The sequence below is a fragment of the Chrysoperla carnea genome, chromosome 1 (assembly GCF_905475395.1).
Source record: "Chrysoperla carnea chromosome 1, inChrCarn1.1, whole genome shotgun sequence".
Taxonomy (NCBI): Eukaryota; Metazoa; Arthropoda; class Insecta; order Neuroptera; family Chrysopidae; genus Chrysoperla; species Chrysoperla carnea.
In genome coordinates this window covers 131,692,284-131,708,411 of record NC_058337.1, presented here as the reverse complement: position 1 = coordinate 131,708,411, position 16,128 = coordinate 131,692,284, and the positions used below count along the sequence as shown (strand labels likewise).

The window sequence follows — 16,128 nt, the reverse complement described above, 5'->3', positions numbered from 1 at the left end:
TAATTTTTGCGGTTCTGAATAAAAATTATCATAGGCGAAACGAAAAATAATGACGAAGTTTTCGAGTTATTTGACTTTAACCGAAATCAGTTTTCTACGCAAAGCATCCATGTAAAACGTAAATTTTTATAGGCAATACACATTACACGGTTGTGAAAGTGTAGAAAATCTTATTTCGACCGCTTCAGAGCTTGACAGTCAAATAACTCGAAAATCTGTCACTATTTTTCGTTGGAATTATTGGCAGTTTTATTTAGAATCTCAAAAGCTCTCGTTACAATAAATCATCACAGCAAATAACAGTTTTTTTACATTGATTTTATGCAGGGTTTTTTATTATTTTAGAATAATTTCCAAAAAAAACGAGACATTTGTAATTTTCTACTAAATTTTTTTAGATTATCTTACTAAAGATCACGAAAAGTCATTTATAAAGGCATCTTTTTTTTTATCCTACTGGGCTAGTTTGGGAGTATTCATCAATGAAATTGTATGAAAATTTTCATTTTTCAAATTTAAACAAAATGGTGGCAATATAGAAAGAAAAATTTAAATTATCAATAACCTTGATAAGAACCAATAAAGTGCTCATACTGGTTCCATCTTACTATGATCTTGGCAAAAAATTTGCACACAAAAAATAGTTTCTTTTAAATAAAATTGAAAATATATTTTAAACCATATTGTCTTACTATTTAAATTAATTGTTATAAGCAGAGATAAAAATTTTTCCAAGACAATAACAATGCGATTATTGACTTTTTTTTAAACAAAGTTCATGCAAAGAAAATTACTTGTATGTACAAAGAAATGCATAGATATTGTGAAAATTTATTTATTTTCCAAACAGGTTGTGTATGTGCAAAATAGAATAAACGAAATGTCAAAATAAAGAATTAATAGTGTGAAAAATGAATTTATGTGCACCATATTTTTTTAATTGTTAAATACCTGTTTCGAACCAAATAAAACACATCGAACAAAATAATTCAAGAAACAATAATAGAAAAAACAAATTTGTTTATTAAAATTTTTACAAAAGAGATAAAAAAAGAAACACTTGTTCTTTTGTGTTGTGAGGTTAACAACGGTGGGTATATAAACAAACTGAAGCGGGTAATTTGAATAATTATCAATAAATTATGTCAGTCGAAATGGAAAAACGTTTTATGTATATGTTTATGGGATTGATACGAAATATTGATGAGAGAAATGATGAATGGATTGATGCTTTTTCAACTATGGTTACCATTGCGAAAAATTTAAATAATCCAGAGGAAGTTCGACAACTTGCGGTAGCTGGAAATAGGTATGAAAAAATCGCTCTTGAAGTTCTAGATTTTCATTTTAAATGGCGTAAAATTCGAAAGTTTTCGTTTATTCGCTTAATTCTCAAAATTGACCCCACTCTTATGCTCCAAACGCGAATTTAGAAAATTTTGTGTAAAATGAATTTTTCATGAACATTTTTTGGACACGATTTTTGCATATTTTGGGTCTGTTTTGTTCGTCTGTATTCGAGATGTTTTGAAAATAAAACAATTTTAATCGTTTCGCGTAGTTTAGTGAACAACTATACATTACCGTTTAAAACGATTCAAAATTTAAAATCATTCTATATCATCCCGGTATATTATAAATGTGAAAGAAAGTTTGTTTGTTTGTTACGCTTTCACGCAAAAACTACTCAATGGGTTTGAATGAAACTTTACAATAATGTAGCTCTAAAGATATTTTAAAAAAATAAAATTTTTTGTTTACATTTCACTGATGAGCATCATTGTAAAGCATAAATTACAGATTTTTGTAAAAAGAGTGAACTAAATACAATTTATGGCCATCTGTTCAACCAGGGTTTTCTAATATACTCAATGCAATATGACTATTTTGCATTTTTTTTAAATTTAAAGTTGTACATATACTTTTACTTGTGTAAAACAATCCCTATCTCCGTTTTGAGTGTTATGGAACGGGGATAAATAAGAGCAAGGAATGTGAAGGCTATAATGCGGTGGTCCTTACTTTTAAGTCCGGTGAAGCGGGTGGCCATCATGCTAGTTTTAAATAGTTTTGAATCGTAGCAGATAATTTAAAATTATTAAAAACGATTGAACGATTTGAAATGATTTTTCTTAACTAAGGTTGTAGGCTTTCCAAAACGTACAAATTTTGTAATTTTTCTTATTTTAGGGAGGATTTATTAATGACTTTACTTCAAGCAGTTCAAATTTACGCCCAAAAACGAAAATATCAATTTGATGATTTTAAATTACTTATATTATATATTGATGCTTTGTGCCATGGAAATTTAGAAGTTTTTTCGTCTACAAAAACTCGTATGTATCTAACATTATGTCGTTTTATTTTCAAAGCGTTTATTTTTAAAGAATTAAAATATTTTTGTTGCAAAACAGATGTTAAATCAAGTGAAGAATTACGATTAAATATCGTAATATGTTTAAAAATGATTTTTACAAGTCTATCAGAAAAAGTTCTAGATGAATTTTATAGTGGGGATTCGAAAACGTATGTGATGATGTATCAATTAATTTCAACATGTCTTGATTTAGCTGAAAAGGAGAAACTTCGTACTTTAAGGTAATTTTATGAAAAAATACATGTTATTTGCATCTCCAGAAACTTTCAGGGCGTCAGGTTTAGAATGTTTGGATCTGAAACCTTGGATCCATCAATCCTGGCAAAGAAGCTGTAGTAATACAATAGCTTCATCTGCTTAAAATAGCATCTCTTATCCGGTTTTTTAAATGCGCCACTTTTTTACGAGTTTGTCAAATTTTCTTCATTATTCTAGGATATCAGCATTGGAATGTATAATGTCCATATCACAATTGTACGATGATCCAACCAAACCATCAAAAGTAATTCAATTTCGTACAGCAGAATTATTAGCAAATATTTTACCGGGTGTTTCACGACGTTTACATGATATTTGTAAAAGTGATGAAAAACAGGGACATCAAATAACAATGGTACGAAGGAAAAAAATTACTTCAAACCAATAAATTATAAAGATCAACTATTCTAATTTTATATTTTATAGACAGCCGTAAGATGTTGGGGACGATTTATCGCACGTATTCTTAATGATAATTTAACACCGAAAGATAATGAAAAACTTAAATTTAAAATTGTTCTAAGTGATAAAATTGAGTATAAAAAACGTGATGAAGAGTTTTATAAAATTGTTATCAAAAATTTGGATACACAATCGGAGAATTTTAGCACATTAGCAAATCATTCACATCCAGCTGTACGTTTAGAAGTTGTAAAAACATGTGAATTATTTATTAATAATTGTTTGAGGTGAGTAAAAACGGAGAAACGCAAGTAGAACCTGCAAGGTTAGACTCATGAGACCACAATATAAGTCGCGTAGGGTTCGTTGTGATACTGAAAGGCGGGTTGGTCCATCCCCAGTCACTACTCCATGAACCATTAAGAACAAATGATTCCATTTCTTCATGGCAAAAGCCGGACAGTGATAAAGAAGATTTGATTTCATTTCCTCCTGCTCGTGATGCACGGGTAGCCGTAACGATTTTGATTTTAGAGGCTCTTTAAAGCAAGATAAGATCTCCGGAACGCCTATGATTGCACTTCGACCATATCTGCCTACCGTATGGAAGGTATAACTAAGGAGAACCATGTATGTGTATGAAAAAGTGTCTGCCCGAATGCGTCAAATTGGGAGCGCTACATTAGCAAGTTACAGAATTGCTGCTGTAGCTAAAACGACAGCCTTTAATCTTCATCCTTTTCAGAGTAAACCCCAGAATTTACTTTCCCCTCTAACTAAGATTTTTCGGTCTAAAATATCTTTGGCTTAATCAAGTTCTCATCCCATTCCTAACTGGTCCTGAAATTCTCGTGCCATCACTTATCATTAATCATCTGGTTTTTTCTTTAATAGAAACATGGAACCCTTAATGAAATATTACATATCAATTTTAATAAAATTATCCGGAGATGATTTTGAAATGGTTCAATTCGAAAGTTCAACAATTTTAAATAAATTTCTAATAATGAATGATAATAATAAATTTATCGATATCGTTGAAAATTTATTTCATCAATTTTTAACAACATTACCAAGACTGATTATTAATTCGATAGGTAATTTTTTATTTTAATGCGTTGTATATAAAGTTGGAAATAATAAATTTTTACTCTTAATATACGATTTAACGTTTACTTGTTTTCTAGATGAAAAATCCAAAATATCAACGTTAACATTATTATGTGAATATTTACGAATATTTACCAAATCAGAAATTTCATTTCCAGTATTGGATTCTATGGATTATGTTAATTATTTGTTAAGTTCGTTAATTACAATTGTTGAATTTGATGTTATTGATTTATCGTTATTGGAAGATTATTCATTTAAAGGTAAGTTTTTAGAAGAAGTTTCACATCAATCGAGGCAATGAGATCCTGTAGATCATTCCTAGTCCGAGTAGGTAGCTGGTCAGTGATGGGAGAAGGGAAGGATTAGTATAAATAAAATGTTTTAATGTTGATGGCTTTTGAGATAACGTTATCAAAATTATTCGAATATTAAAGTAGAGTCATACATAAATTACATCCTACTCAATGATTTTTTTTACTAAGCCCCTCCCCTTCCCCCGGTCTTTGTCAAAGGTGGTCACATTTGTAAACCCCCCTTCTCCTTGGTGTTGTGACCTCATTTTTTCAATTTTATCAGTTTGAAATTTTTTTGTCAAAGTCAAATGACGCGTGTGATGGCACTTATCGAAAGTCTCACAGGCAACTGACGGGGAGAACGGTAAGACAGTAAATTCCCCCAAAGTTTTCGTGTGCTCATTTTATCTCTGTAAAAGTTACAAAAACATGTCCCTGACGCTTAACAATCTTGTGTCAAAATCGTTTTTATTAAAAGTTGTCAATCTTATCGACACATCGGAGATTTGACCGATAGGTAATCGCTCAATAAAGTCAAAAAATTTGGCTGATTTTGGTTGAACGTGACTTAGAAGGTGAACATAATCGATGATATTATAATTTTCGATAGAATTTTGTGTTGATAGATCTATCCACTATAGCTGCCGGGCCTGCCCAGACCCAGATACAAGCAATTAGCATAAGTATTTTTAGCTTTTTTTAACTGTTGATTTGAACTTTAAGTTTTATGCAAATTTCATTTTGCAAACAATTTTAGATTTCAACGATGTATCAAAACTTGGTGCCCCATGGAAAAAATTTCGTCATTTAAACGAAGAAGCCCACGAGAAAATATGCGCAGCTTGTCATGTAATTGGCAATCAAATAACAAATAATGGAGCTGAAACAATTATTAACATGTTATTGGATCGTTTTCAAACGATTCATGAACAACGTAAGGAAATTGTATTTTTATTAAATACAATTGCTTCAACACCGATCGAAAATAGTACTACAAATATTGAATATAAACTCGAAATAATTGAGAATATTCTAGAAGTGTATATTGATACAGATCATTGGTATTTACCAATAAAATCAGATTCAGATTGTGAATCGATTAAAGAAATTAAAAGTAATGTTATACAAGTTTGTTTGATGACTGAAGGAATTGGATTGGCTGCACAGGCTTTGGGTTCATCGTTTGATAGATTTATGCGACAAACTCTTTACATATTGTTGGAACGTGCAGGTAAGTGTCTCATTTTGACGAACCCTTCAAGTGAGATCATCTGAGATCCCCAAATTATGAATATGGATGTTTGAGAGTGAATTTCTGGTTAAAAACTTCCTCTGTAGCGTTGAAAACCTTCTACCAACTGTATTCTAACCAGTTTTAACAGAACACAGTCCAAATAGTCCGCCTGGTTGTGGCTATGCACAACTTGCACAAAATCCCAGGAATCAAGGCGGGTTTGATATAATCACTTTTAGATCAGGTTGACTGTGGTATTCAATGCTAGGTGGTTCAGTTTCCCGAGCCATTCATAGATAATCCTCGATTGGAATCTTGAAACTTTAAGGCCGGACTTTTAACTTCAAAATGCGACCTGATTCTCTTAGTAAATGCTAATGTGTGCTCGTCGTTGAGAACAACTCATTTCTAGATGAAAGTTAGCATCATTTGCTTCAAATAAGCAAAAAAAATCGTAAGTATGCCCCACCGTAACCTTTCGTGTTACAGATTATTGAGCGCCGATTATTGACCAAAGGGTATCGCTTCCTTTATTTTAGGTTCATCAACCCCGTCTTGTGATTTTTATCCCCGAACCTACACACATCTCAATTTCAATTCTCGCATGAAGGATAGATATCCCTAAAAATACGATCGAATAGATAGACTGTAACGGTGAAATTCCGCACTTTTTCAGAAATTAATAATATAAAATTTGCAGGTAGTACACAAACCTATGTTTCACTGGCTGGCATGAATTCAATAAATATGATAAAGGACGCTTTAAATTTTACAAATGTCACCAGTTTATTAGTGAATAACAGTGATTATTTACGTTATCATATTATAAAGAAACTACGCTACGTAGAATGTAATTCTGAAGTATTGGATGTACTTGGTTTCATCATGAGATACAGTACAATCGGTATTTTACCATGTATGGAGGAGATTATTAGTGATGTAAGTATATCAAGCCATCGCCAATCCAGTTAATTTTTTGGAGTGGGTAATACTTACGTCGCAGCCAACCAGCTTAATAGGGAATATTCATGTTTTTTTTTTAATATTTTTAATTCATTTTTTACACCGTTATAACAAAGTAAAAAATATAAATACTGCTTAAAAATACTGTATTTAAGTGTAAACAAATATTTAAAATACATTATAATTTTGAGATATTTAAACGCAGTTTTTGGGCGCTCTCTGTTGATGACGTATAAGTACGTGATCTGTCAATTGGTGACAGTTCAATGTATAATTTACATGCTAAAAAAATGAATTTACAACACAGAATTTACACTCGTTATTATTAAGCTTTGTAATAAAAAGCCGTAGAATAGTATAATTTAATGAAATACCATATAAAATGTAAATAATTAATATCATACAGTATGTCAACAAATTTGACAAGCCCCGTATAAAAATTTGAATTTCCGTTTTAGAAATTTTTAAATGCCCTCACTGAATTAGTACTTTTAATAATTAATTTTAAGTAATTTAAAAGATATTAATTACTAAAATAATGGTTTAGTTGAAATGTCCAGTCATTAAAGTTACGGAAGAAAAATATTTGAACCAAATTTAAATTTCATGAATATTCCCTATTTCCACCATGTGAAATATGGCACATTATCTAAATAATCCAATTTTTTTTACAGGCTCTAGTCCAAAGTTTAGATAAAATTCAGTACAAAAATTGGATACCATTTATTCGTCTATTTCAAATATTTGTTAAAACTGTTGCTCAATGGCAAGAGAAAGATCGTAATTTGAAAATTTTATTAAGCACCTCTAACGAAACTGGAACTAACGATACATACGATGCGGCCAAAATGAATCAACTACAATCTGAGAATATATTAACCCAAGTAGATGGATTACGTGAAATTGTGAATGAATATGATGAAATTGATGAGGAATTTAAAAAACGGGAACAAAATATGACTACAACTGAAATGATTCTGGAGGATTATAAGGAGGAGCAACAAAAATTACAGGAGTTGAAAGAAATGGATGAAATTGACTCAAATATAGGTAAATTTTACTAAATTTCGTTTATCTTTTTTTAATTTTTTTGTTTGTACAGGGTCTTCAAGGTCCAAAACTTAAGAAAATGTTATCTTAAAGTTTCATTAACTTCCGACCTTTTTCCACCTAATCCCACTTTTTCTAACCTGTCGACTGTATTAATATGTAATTTTACCATAGAGCTGTATAGGCATACGAAACGGAATAAGTGAATTCTTGAACGCAGTAAGGAGGTAGAAAGAAAGAGAAATATAAGAGAGATGAAAACAGACACGACTACTTTAACTGTCTTTTTACATCTTTATCCACCTACTTTATCCGGTCTTTCTCTACTGCGATCAACCGTTTAGCGGCGAATTTGTAGCTCTATGATATTATCTCTATGAATTTTACTAAATTGAAGAGTTAACAACTTAACACTCAACAAACAAATTCTCTTTCAATTTTTCAAATCTTATTGTGTTTCAGATGAAAATAACAAACCAAAACCACCTCTTGAAATACAGCTAACAAACGATATAATGAAACGTTGCGTACATTTTTTACCATCGAAAGATGAAAATTTAAAAATTCTTACACTTGACGTACTAACAATTGGTGTGGGAGTATTGCGTGAATGGGAGGATATAATATTACCAATGGTACATTTAATATGGTCTCCACTTATTGGTCGTTTCAAAGAGATATCAAATCCATTAATTGTAGATCGTAGTGTAATTTTATTACATACAATGATTCAATTTACGGATACATTTTTAGGACGACGAACATTACCGTAAGTACTTCCTCTATTACACTATTGATTTAGATGGGCTATTTCATTATCCAGTCAAATTACACTTTGAAGGTTACAAAAATTCCCATAGAGCTGCTGAAAAACGCGAAAAACCTATTTTTGCAAACTTTCCCCCTCAATAAAATTTTTTGCACAAGGGGGATTGATGGGGACTTTTCACAATTCATTTATAATAGTATTCTGAACATTCATAACAATTTTTAGCTCTATGGGAATTTTTCTAACCTTCAAAGTGTAATTTGACTGGATAAAATCCATTTCATGATCCCAATAAATTATTTTTTTTTAGACAATTAAGAATATTAATAAAATATTTAAAAGATTTAGCACCAGATAGTCTTTTAAAAGATAGTAAATCAGCTTATCGTTACACTCAACAATATAAATTACAATTAACATTATTAAAATATATTCCGGAAATTGTTAAAAATTTAAAAATTACTGATGTTGTTTTATTAAACGAAATATTTTCATCCGGTATTCCATACTTAAGTAATCGTCAACCAAAACCCCTACAAGTAAGTCGGCAATTTATTATAATCTGCGGTAGTTCCAAAACATCATGTATATCGAATATCATTTTCATTTTGAAAATTTTATTATTATTTTAGGAAAATTGTATCCGTTTCTATAAAATATGTAATGAAATCGATAAAAATTTAATAACACAAATAATATTCAACGATAAATCGATTATAGAAAGCAAAGAATACAAATTGAATTTGAAAATTTTAAAAAGTTTTATTGAAGTTGTTTGATTCTTGTAAGTTTTGAAAATGTTTGTAATATTATTTGTTTATAAACAGATTAGTGTTCCAGTTTCAATGTTATTTTTTGAGCTAATGGCATTTTGACCTAGAATGACCTGTATTTTGACGTGTGGCAAGTAAGAAAATTCCGATCAACGAAAATGACAAAACATTTGATATTAAAACGATTTGGCAAATGAATAATCTCTTGAAAGCAGATTTTTTTTTATTGTGTAGATCTTCCAATGTAACGCCTGTTTTCGTTTTTCTTTTTTCGAAGGCTTTTTTCGAAGATCTACGTTAATGATCCTCAAATCACAAATAATCTGAAACTAAATACTATCGACGCCATTCAAAAAATTATTCTGGAAATGTGCCGAAATTTTATTAAAATTTTGGTATTAAATATGTATGATTTTTTCTAACCTAAATTTGAAAGGTATTTTGATAAAGAGTGTCGTTATCTATGTTCCAAGAAAACCGGTTTAGTTTGGAGAAAGTTGCAAGAAAAAAAACCGCATTTGTCGGGAGTATTTTAAATTTTGTAAATTTCACTTGTTAATTAAAAAATAAAAAATAAAATTCTGAAATGTTTTCGCTTGTCACTTGTCCATAAAACACCAAAATAGTGGCAAATTTAAAAATAACATCGAAAATGGAACACTTGTATAATACTCCGCACCTCCGAATATTTAGAAATTTAGTATCTATTCAATTAATTTCAAAGTAAATATTTTCGAATTATTTATCGTTTGTTTTAAATAAATTTCGTCATTTTGAAAGACCATATATTTCTTTACCAACGCTTTCCTTTCACTTCCATAAAGTAATAATAGCATTATAGCAATAAGACTGGTACCATCAACATCACAACCCGCCCGCTTCACTGGGATTAAAAACAAAAACCGCCGCTTACTAGCGTCCACCTCTCTTGATCTCATTTATTCCCCTTCCATAATACTCGAAGCGATTGTTTTACACAGCTAAAATATATGCAGTTTCCAATTTTTTTTAAGTCTAAAACAATCATAATTCGCTGAGTACTCGTATATCAGAAAAAATGACCATGAATTGTTTTACATTTACTATTGAAAAATTAACAGAAATCTTTAATTTATGGTTCAAAATGATGATCATAGATGAAGCAGTAAAATGTCAGATTAAGTTTAAATTAAATTTTTTTTTATAAGTACGTCTTTATAAATTATAGCTCATGTGTTATTCTGATGTATGAGTTATATTATTTTTAAGTTTCATTCAAATTCATTCATTATTTTTTTTGCTTGAAAGCTTAACTAATAAACAAACAAAAATCTTTACTTTCCCATTTATAATATATAGGGATAGGGATATGGATTTCGTATGAGAAACCATTTTCATAAGAATGAATTCGTTTAATATTCTATTGCGCAAACGCTAAGAGCGACATTTCAAAACTTATTTACAAATTATATTTAATGTTTTTAGTTTAAATATGTTTACGTGTGAAAATACATTAATTCATAAGAAAGAATAGTATATTAAATTTACGTATTAAATGTTCTGGAAAGATGTCACTTATCTTACATATAATTTCTCTACTCTGTTTTTTGCCTGTTGTTTTGTTTGTTTCGAAACTGTGAGTCCGTTTCGAATAAAGTGGCTTTTCCGATTAAATGATTTATCACAATCTCCATATGAAAAAAGTTTTTGTACTGCAGTGTGAGTAAGTTTGTGTTCAATTAAACGGCATTTCAGAACAAATCATTTACACAATTTTCACATGAAAAATGTTTTTGTGTCGAAATAAGTTGCTTTTTCGATTAAATGATTTATCACAATCTTAACATGAAAAAGGCTTTTCTCCTGCAATGTGAGTTAGTTTGTGTCGGTTTAACTTGCTTTTCCGGTCAAATGATTTGTCACAATCTTCACATGAAAAAGTTTTTTCTCCTGCAATGTGAGTTAGTTTGTGTTGAATTAAGTCTCCTGCAGTGTGAGTTTGTTTGTGTCGGTTTAAGTTGCTTTCCTGATCAAATGATTTGTCACAATCTTCACATGAAAAAGGTTTTACTCCTGCAATGTGAGTTAGTTTGTGTTGAATTAAGTTGACTTTCCGATCAAATGATTTGTCACAATCTTCACATGCAAAAGGTTTTTCTCCTGCAGTGTGAGTTAGTTTATGTCGATTTAATTGGCTTTTCCGATTAAATGATTTATAACAATCTTCACATGAAAAAGGTTTTTCTCCTGCAGTGTGAGTTAGTTTGTGTCGGCTTAAGTTGCCTTCCTGATCAAATGATTTATCACAATCTTCACATGAAAAAGATTTGAGTTCGGTGTGAGTTCTTTTGTGTCGAATTAAGAGCCTTTTCCGATTAAATGATTTATCACAATCTTCACATGCAAAAGGTTTTTCTCCTGCAATGTGAGTTAGTTTGTGTTGAATTAAGTTGCGTTTCCGATCAAATAATTTGTTACAATCTTCACATGCAAAAGGTTTATTTCCTGCAGTGTGTGTTAGTTTGTGTCGATTTAAGTGGCTTTTAATATTAAATGATTTATTACAATCTTCACATGAAAAAGGTTTTTCCCCGGTATGAATTCGTAAATGCTCAACTAAATGGCTTTTGTCAGAAAAAGTTTTATCACAAACTTCACACGAAAAAGGTTTTTCTCCAGTGTGAATTCGTTTGTGTCGAATTAAATGGCTTTTCCGACTGAATGATTTATCACAATCTTCACATGAAAAAGGTTTTTTTCCTACAGTATGAGTTAGTTTGTGTCGGTTTAAGTTGCTTTTCCGATCAAATGATTTATCACAATCTTCACATGAAAAAGGTTTTTCTCCAGTGTGAGTTCCTTGGTGTCGAATTAAGTGGCTTTTCCGATTAAATGATTTATCACAATCTTCACATGAAAAATGTTTTTCTCTTGCAGTGTGAGTTAGTTTGTGTCGGTTTAACTTGCTTTTCCGGTCAAATGATTTGTCACAATCTTCACATGAAAAAGTTTTTTCTCCTGCAATGTGAGTTAGTTTGTGTTGAATTAAGTTGTCTTTCCGATCAAATGATTTGTCACAATCTTCACATGCTAAAGGTTTATTTCCTGCAGTGTGAGTTAGTTTGTGTCGAATTAAGTGGCTTTTCCGACTAAATGATTTATTACAATCTTCACATGAAAAAGGTTTTTCTCCAGTGTGAGTTCCTTGGTGTCGAATTAAGTGGCTTTTCCGATTAAATGATTTATCACAATGTTCACATGAAAACGGTCTCCCTCCAGTGTGAATTTCTCGATGTAAAATTAGACTTCTTTCAGTTTTAAATGTTTCATCACAATCATTGCATGATAAAAGTTTGTTTCCATTATCATTTCGAAAATATTCTAAATCACTTTCGTCTTCTTTAATAATTAATTCCGTGTGTAATTGTTGTTCAAGTTTAATATTTTTATAGTTGTCCGTTAACAGTTGTTCATTAAAACTAGGTTTTTCATCTTTTATTGTAACATTCTCTTCTATTATTTCTTCTTTAATATGTTCAGGTGCTATTATTTCATTTTCTTCAAATGCTTCCTCTTTTTTTATAAATTCGGTATTTAATTTGTTTTGAAGTTTAATGTTTTCTTCAAATGCTCCCTCTTTTATTATAAATTCAGTATTTAATTTGTTTTCAAGTTTAATGTTTTCGTCAAATGCAGGTGCTATTATTTCTTCTTTAATATGTTCAGTTGCTATTATTTCATTTTCTTCAAAAGCTTCCTCTTTTATTATAAATTCAGTATTTAATTTGTTTTCAAGTTTAATGTTTTCTTCAAGTTTAATAGAATTTTCCATTTTGTTGGAGCCAACCCCATAGAGCTTTTTGAAGGTTGTGTCGTAAGTATTGATTATTGAACATAGAATATTTATACAACGTGTTCTGTTATTTACTGCAGAAACCTAGCTTCCGAAAATAAGCTCATCAAGAGCAACAAAAAAATATCTTTTTCAAATTTGGATCTAAGGCCTAATTTGGGAGATACGGGTAAGGAAAAATTGATAAGTTTGTTCATTCACTGACTATCATTCGATAACCAGTAGCCAATGATAATCAGTAGATATTAGTAAATTTCACTTAATAATGGAAGTGATTTTAAAAAAGGTTCAAAATTATTTAATTGGATCTGGTCAAAAATCCCATTTTTTATATTTTTATTATATTTTTGTGAGAAAACAATAACACAGTGGGCGTAAACAAACAAACATTGTGACATAATTTGTTTGTTTACTAATAATCTAATGTTTTCTCTCAGAAGTATAATAAAAATATAAAAAAAAGTGGGATTTGACCAAAACCAATTAAATAATTTTATACTTTTTTTTTAAATCCCTTCCATCATTAAGTGAAATTTACTAATATCTACTGATTATTATTGGCTACTGGTTATCGAATGATAGTCAGTGAATGAACAAATTTATCAATTTTTCCTTACCCGTATCTCCCAAATTAGGCCTCAGATCCAAAATAGTTTTTTTCTTGCTCTTGATGAGCTTATTTTCGGAAGCAAAATTTCTGCAGTCAATAACAGAACACGTTGTATATGTAATACTCGTATATTGCCAGCAGATTAGCAGAGTGAGTAGGTGCGGGCAAAAACATTTCGGCGCAGACGATATATTCCTCTCACTCAATAATCAAAGGACTTTTAACATACTTTTTTTTACTTATTTTTAAATTTTGTTGAAAAAGAACATATTTATTATACCTCTATGAATCTTATACGTTTCTAGTAGTTATTACTGATTCATAGGAAATTTTAGAAATAAAAAACCACAACTTTCCTTTTTTCCTAACATCTCTGTTTTCTGTAATAGTGTTCCCGTTTTTTGAACACAAGTGCTAAAAATTGCAAACCCGGACCAACTCCTCTATAGTCGACATACTCAACCCAATCAACTCGTAATTACAACAATACAGAGTTATCAAAAAATAAAATAAGAAAAGTTCAAGATAACAAAAATGAAATAAATAAAAAATCCACTAGAGTTACACATAAAAATAATTTTTTTTTTAAATTTTGGATACCAAGGGATGTGATATTCATAATCTTACCTGTTAATTAACCTGTTTAAATGGAGCATCTTTTTCAACATGATTCCTGATGAGTCATTTCCCCCGAAAAATTTCAGCATGGACTTGTAAACTAATAGGATAAAAATACAATAATTATGATGAAAATTAAAATTTATTTTTCCAATAATGATGTTTTGAATAATCTTTTTTAAATAATATAATTATTTATTTATACACCGTACTCAATTAAATATATTATAAATTACTAAAAATAACAATAATTGTTTTTGTTTTTTTTATAAAATCAATTGTTTTTTATTCCTTACTTAATTAATATATCCTTAATTCAGTTAATTAAGGCTTACGACCTTACCTAACTACACATACACAAATGAAAAGTATGTGTATTCTTTATTTATGTTTTGATTCATTGTAGGTGCTGGGCCTGGATTGATTATGAAAAATCATTTTATTTATTAACAGAAATTGAAGAGATCTACAAAAACTTTCATAGACGTACAATTAAAAATTTTGAATTCCTCTGACTATTAAATTTTTCGTAAAGTAAAAAGATACTACATGCAATTTAGACAATAATCTCTCCCAAATTTTTGCCACTAATAAAATGAGTAGTAAAAATACATCCCAGCCCTAAGCCCTATTATAACATATATAATATTAGATATTGTTATTTATTATTTCACATAGAAGTTTATTTTTTTAAATTTTTTATTTAAAAAAATCATCACAGGTACACGTAAGTTTACACCGAGCAAACGATTTATTATAGGAAACTTGGAAACAATTTGGAATGACTTTTGAAAACATTCAATTTCAATTCAATGTTGATTGATTACACGGTCTTGTAAACAAAATCTTGATAAGAGCAAAGCCGAATAAACTTGTACGATTCATTTCAATCGGATTTTTTTTTCTTTTTCAATTTCTTTGATAATTCTTTTATAACAAAATTTTGTGCCTAGGAGTGTACAAAATTGTAATCAAGATTCATTTACAAAAACCGATGGAAATCGTAATCAACAACCTTCTGGACATCCAAAATATTGTTTTTGTAAAAAATAAAAACAAAATCGATCTACAGTGTAGACTTACTTTATTTATGATATTCATAGTGTGCAAAATTTTCCCCACTTAAATTAAATGTACACATTCTTTCCCATACATTCAATAATATAGCTTTGTTTCGCTTTAAAAACAAACAGCTAAATTTTCGAATTTAATTATTTAGTATTATATATTCCTAGTTCATTTTGCTAGATCATGGAATTATTCTGAAAATGGAAAGAGTAAATAATTTACAGGCAAGTCTTACACAGAAGCTCTTTTAATAATAAGATGTCCCATCAATGTTGAAATTGAAATTCGGGCCAACGAAATAACACAGACAGGCTGGTCTAGGTATCGGGCTACTCTGGTGTTAAAGCGAACAAAGCAGCGTACTCGTTGATACGAGAGGAGTCGTCTCAAACGCCCCTTTCACCCGAGTCTATCATTCTCATAGCAAGATGATCCGGAATTTACCGAATCAAGGAGTGGCAACAATAAGCCTATCTTGATTACTGGAACTTTGCGCAAGGCATGCAACAGCCAAAGCTGTTCATAACCACAGATAGGCCTTTCTAGAATACAATTGAGAAGGGTGGTGTGACTTTTGACAGGACACTGTTGATTGAACTATTACCTTCATAACTTGAGGATCTCCGATGATTCTACTTGTAGGATCTGAACGAAGGACAATGAAACCTCCATACATGTTATTTAAACGTGCAAAAACCTGCAAGGTGTCAGATATGGAATTTTTAAGTCCGAAACCGTTGGTCCATCAATCATAGGAGCAATCCCCCA

General features: G+C 30.2%; 2 protein-coding genes across 2 annotated transcripts; one reads left to right on the top strand and one right to left on the bottom strand.

Moving 5' to 3' along the window:
* Positions 1-4,106: 4,106 nt before the first annotated feature.
* On the top strand, positions 4,107-14,139 carry LOC123299648 (TELO2-interacting protein 1 homolog). The gene is made up of 9 exons (XM_044881923.1): positions 4,107-4,134; positions 4,225-4,410; positions 5,201-5,674; positions 6,378-6,616; positions 7,315-7,690; positions 8,153-8,459; positions 8,770-8,998; positions 9,092-9,243; positions 14,064-14,139. Exons 2-8 carry the CDS (start codon positions 4,317-4,319, stop codon positions 9,236-9,238), a joined length of 1,866 nt encoding a protein of 621 aa, XP_044737858.1. The 5' UTR covers positions 4,107-4,134; positions 4,225-4,316; the 3' UTR covers positions 9,239-9,243; positions 14,064-14,139.
* On the bottom strand, positions 10,834-13,462 carry LOC123295053 (zinc finger protein OZF-like). Its single transcript, XM_044876264.1, has 2 exons — positions 13,453-13,462; positions 10,834-12,778 (listed from the first exon to the last, which is right to left on the bottom strand). Exons 1-2 carry the CDS (start codon positions 13,460-13,462, stop codon positions 11,052-11,054), a joined length of 1,737 nt encoding a protein of 578 aa, XP_044732199.1. The 3' UTR covers positions 10,834-11,051.
* Positions 14,140-16,128: the final 1,989 nt, after the last annotated feature.

Coding starts and splice junctions, on each gene's coding strand:
- LOC123299648 (XM_044881923.1), top strand. CDS start 4,317: ATGGATTATGTTAATTATTTGTTAAGTTCGTTAATTACAATTGTTGAA. Junction 6,617..7,314: donor TGGAGGAGATTATTAGTGAT/GTAAGTATATCA, acceptor TTTTTTTTACAG/GCTCTAGTCCAAAGTTTAGA. Junction 7,691..8,152: donor TGAAATTGACTCAAATATAG/GTAAATTTTACT, acceptor ATTGTGTTTCAG/ATGAAAATAACAAACCAAAA.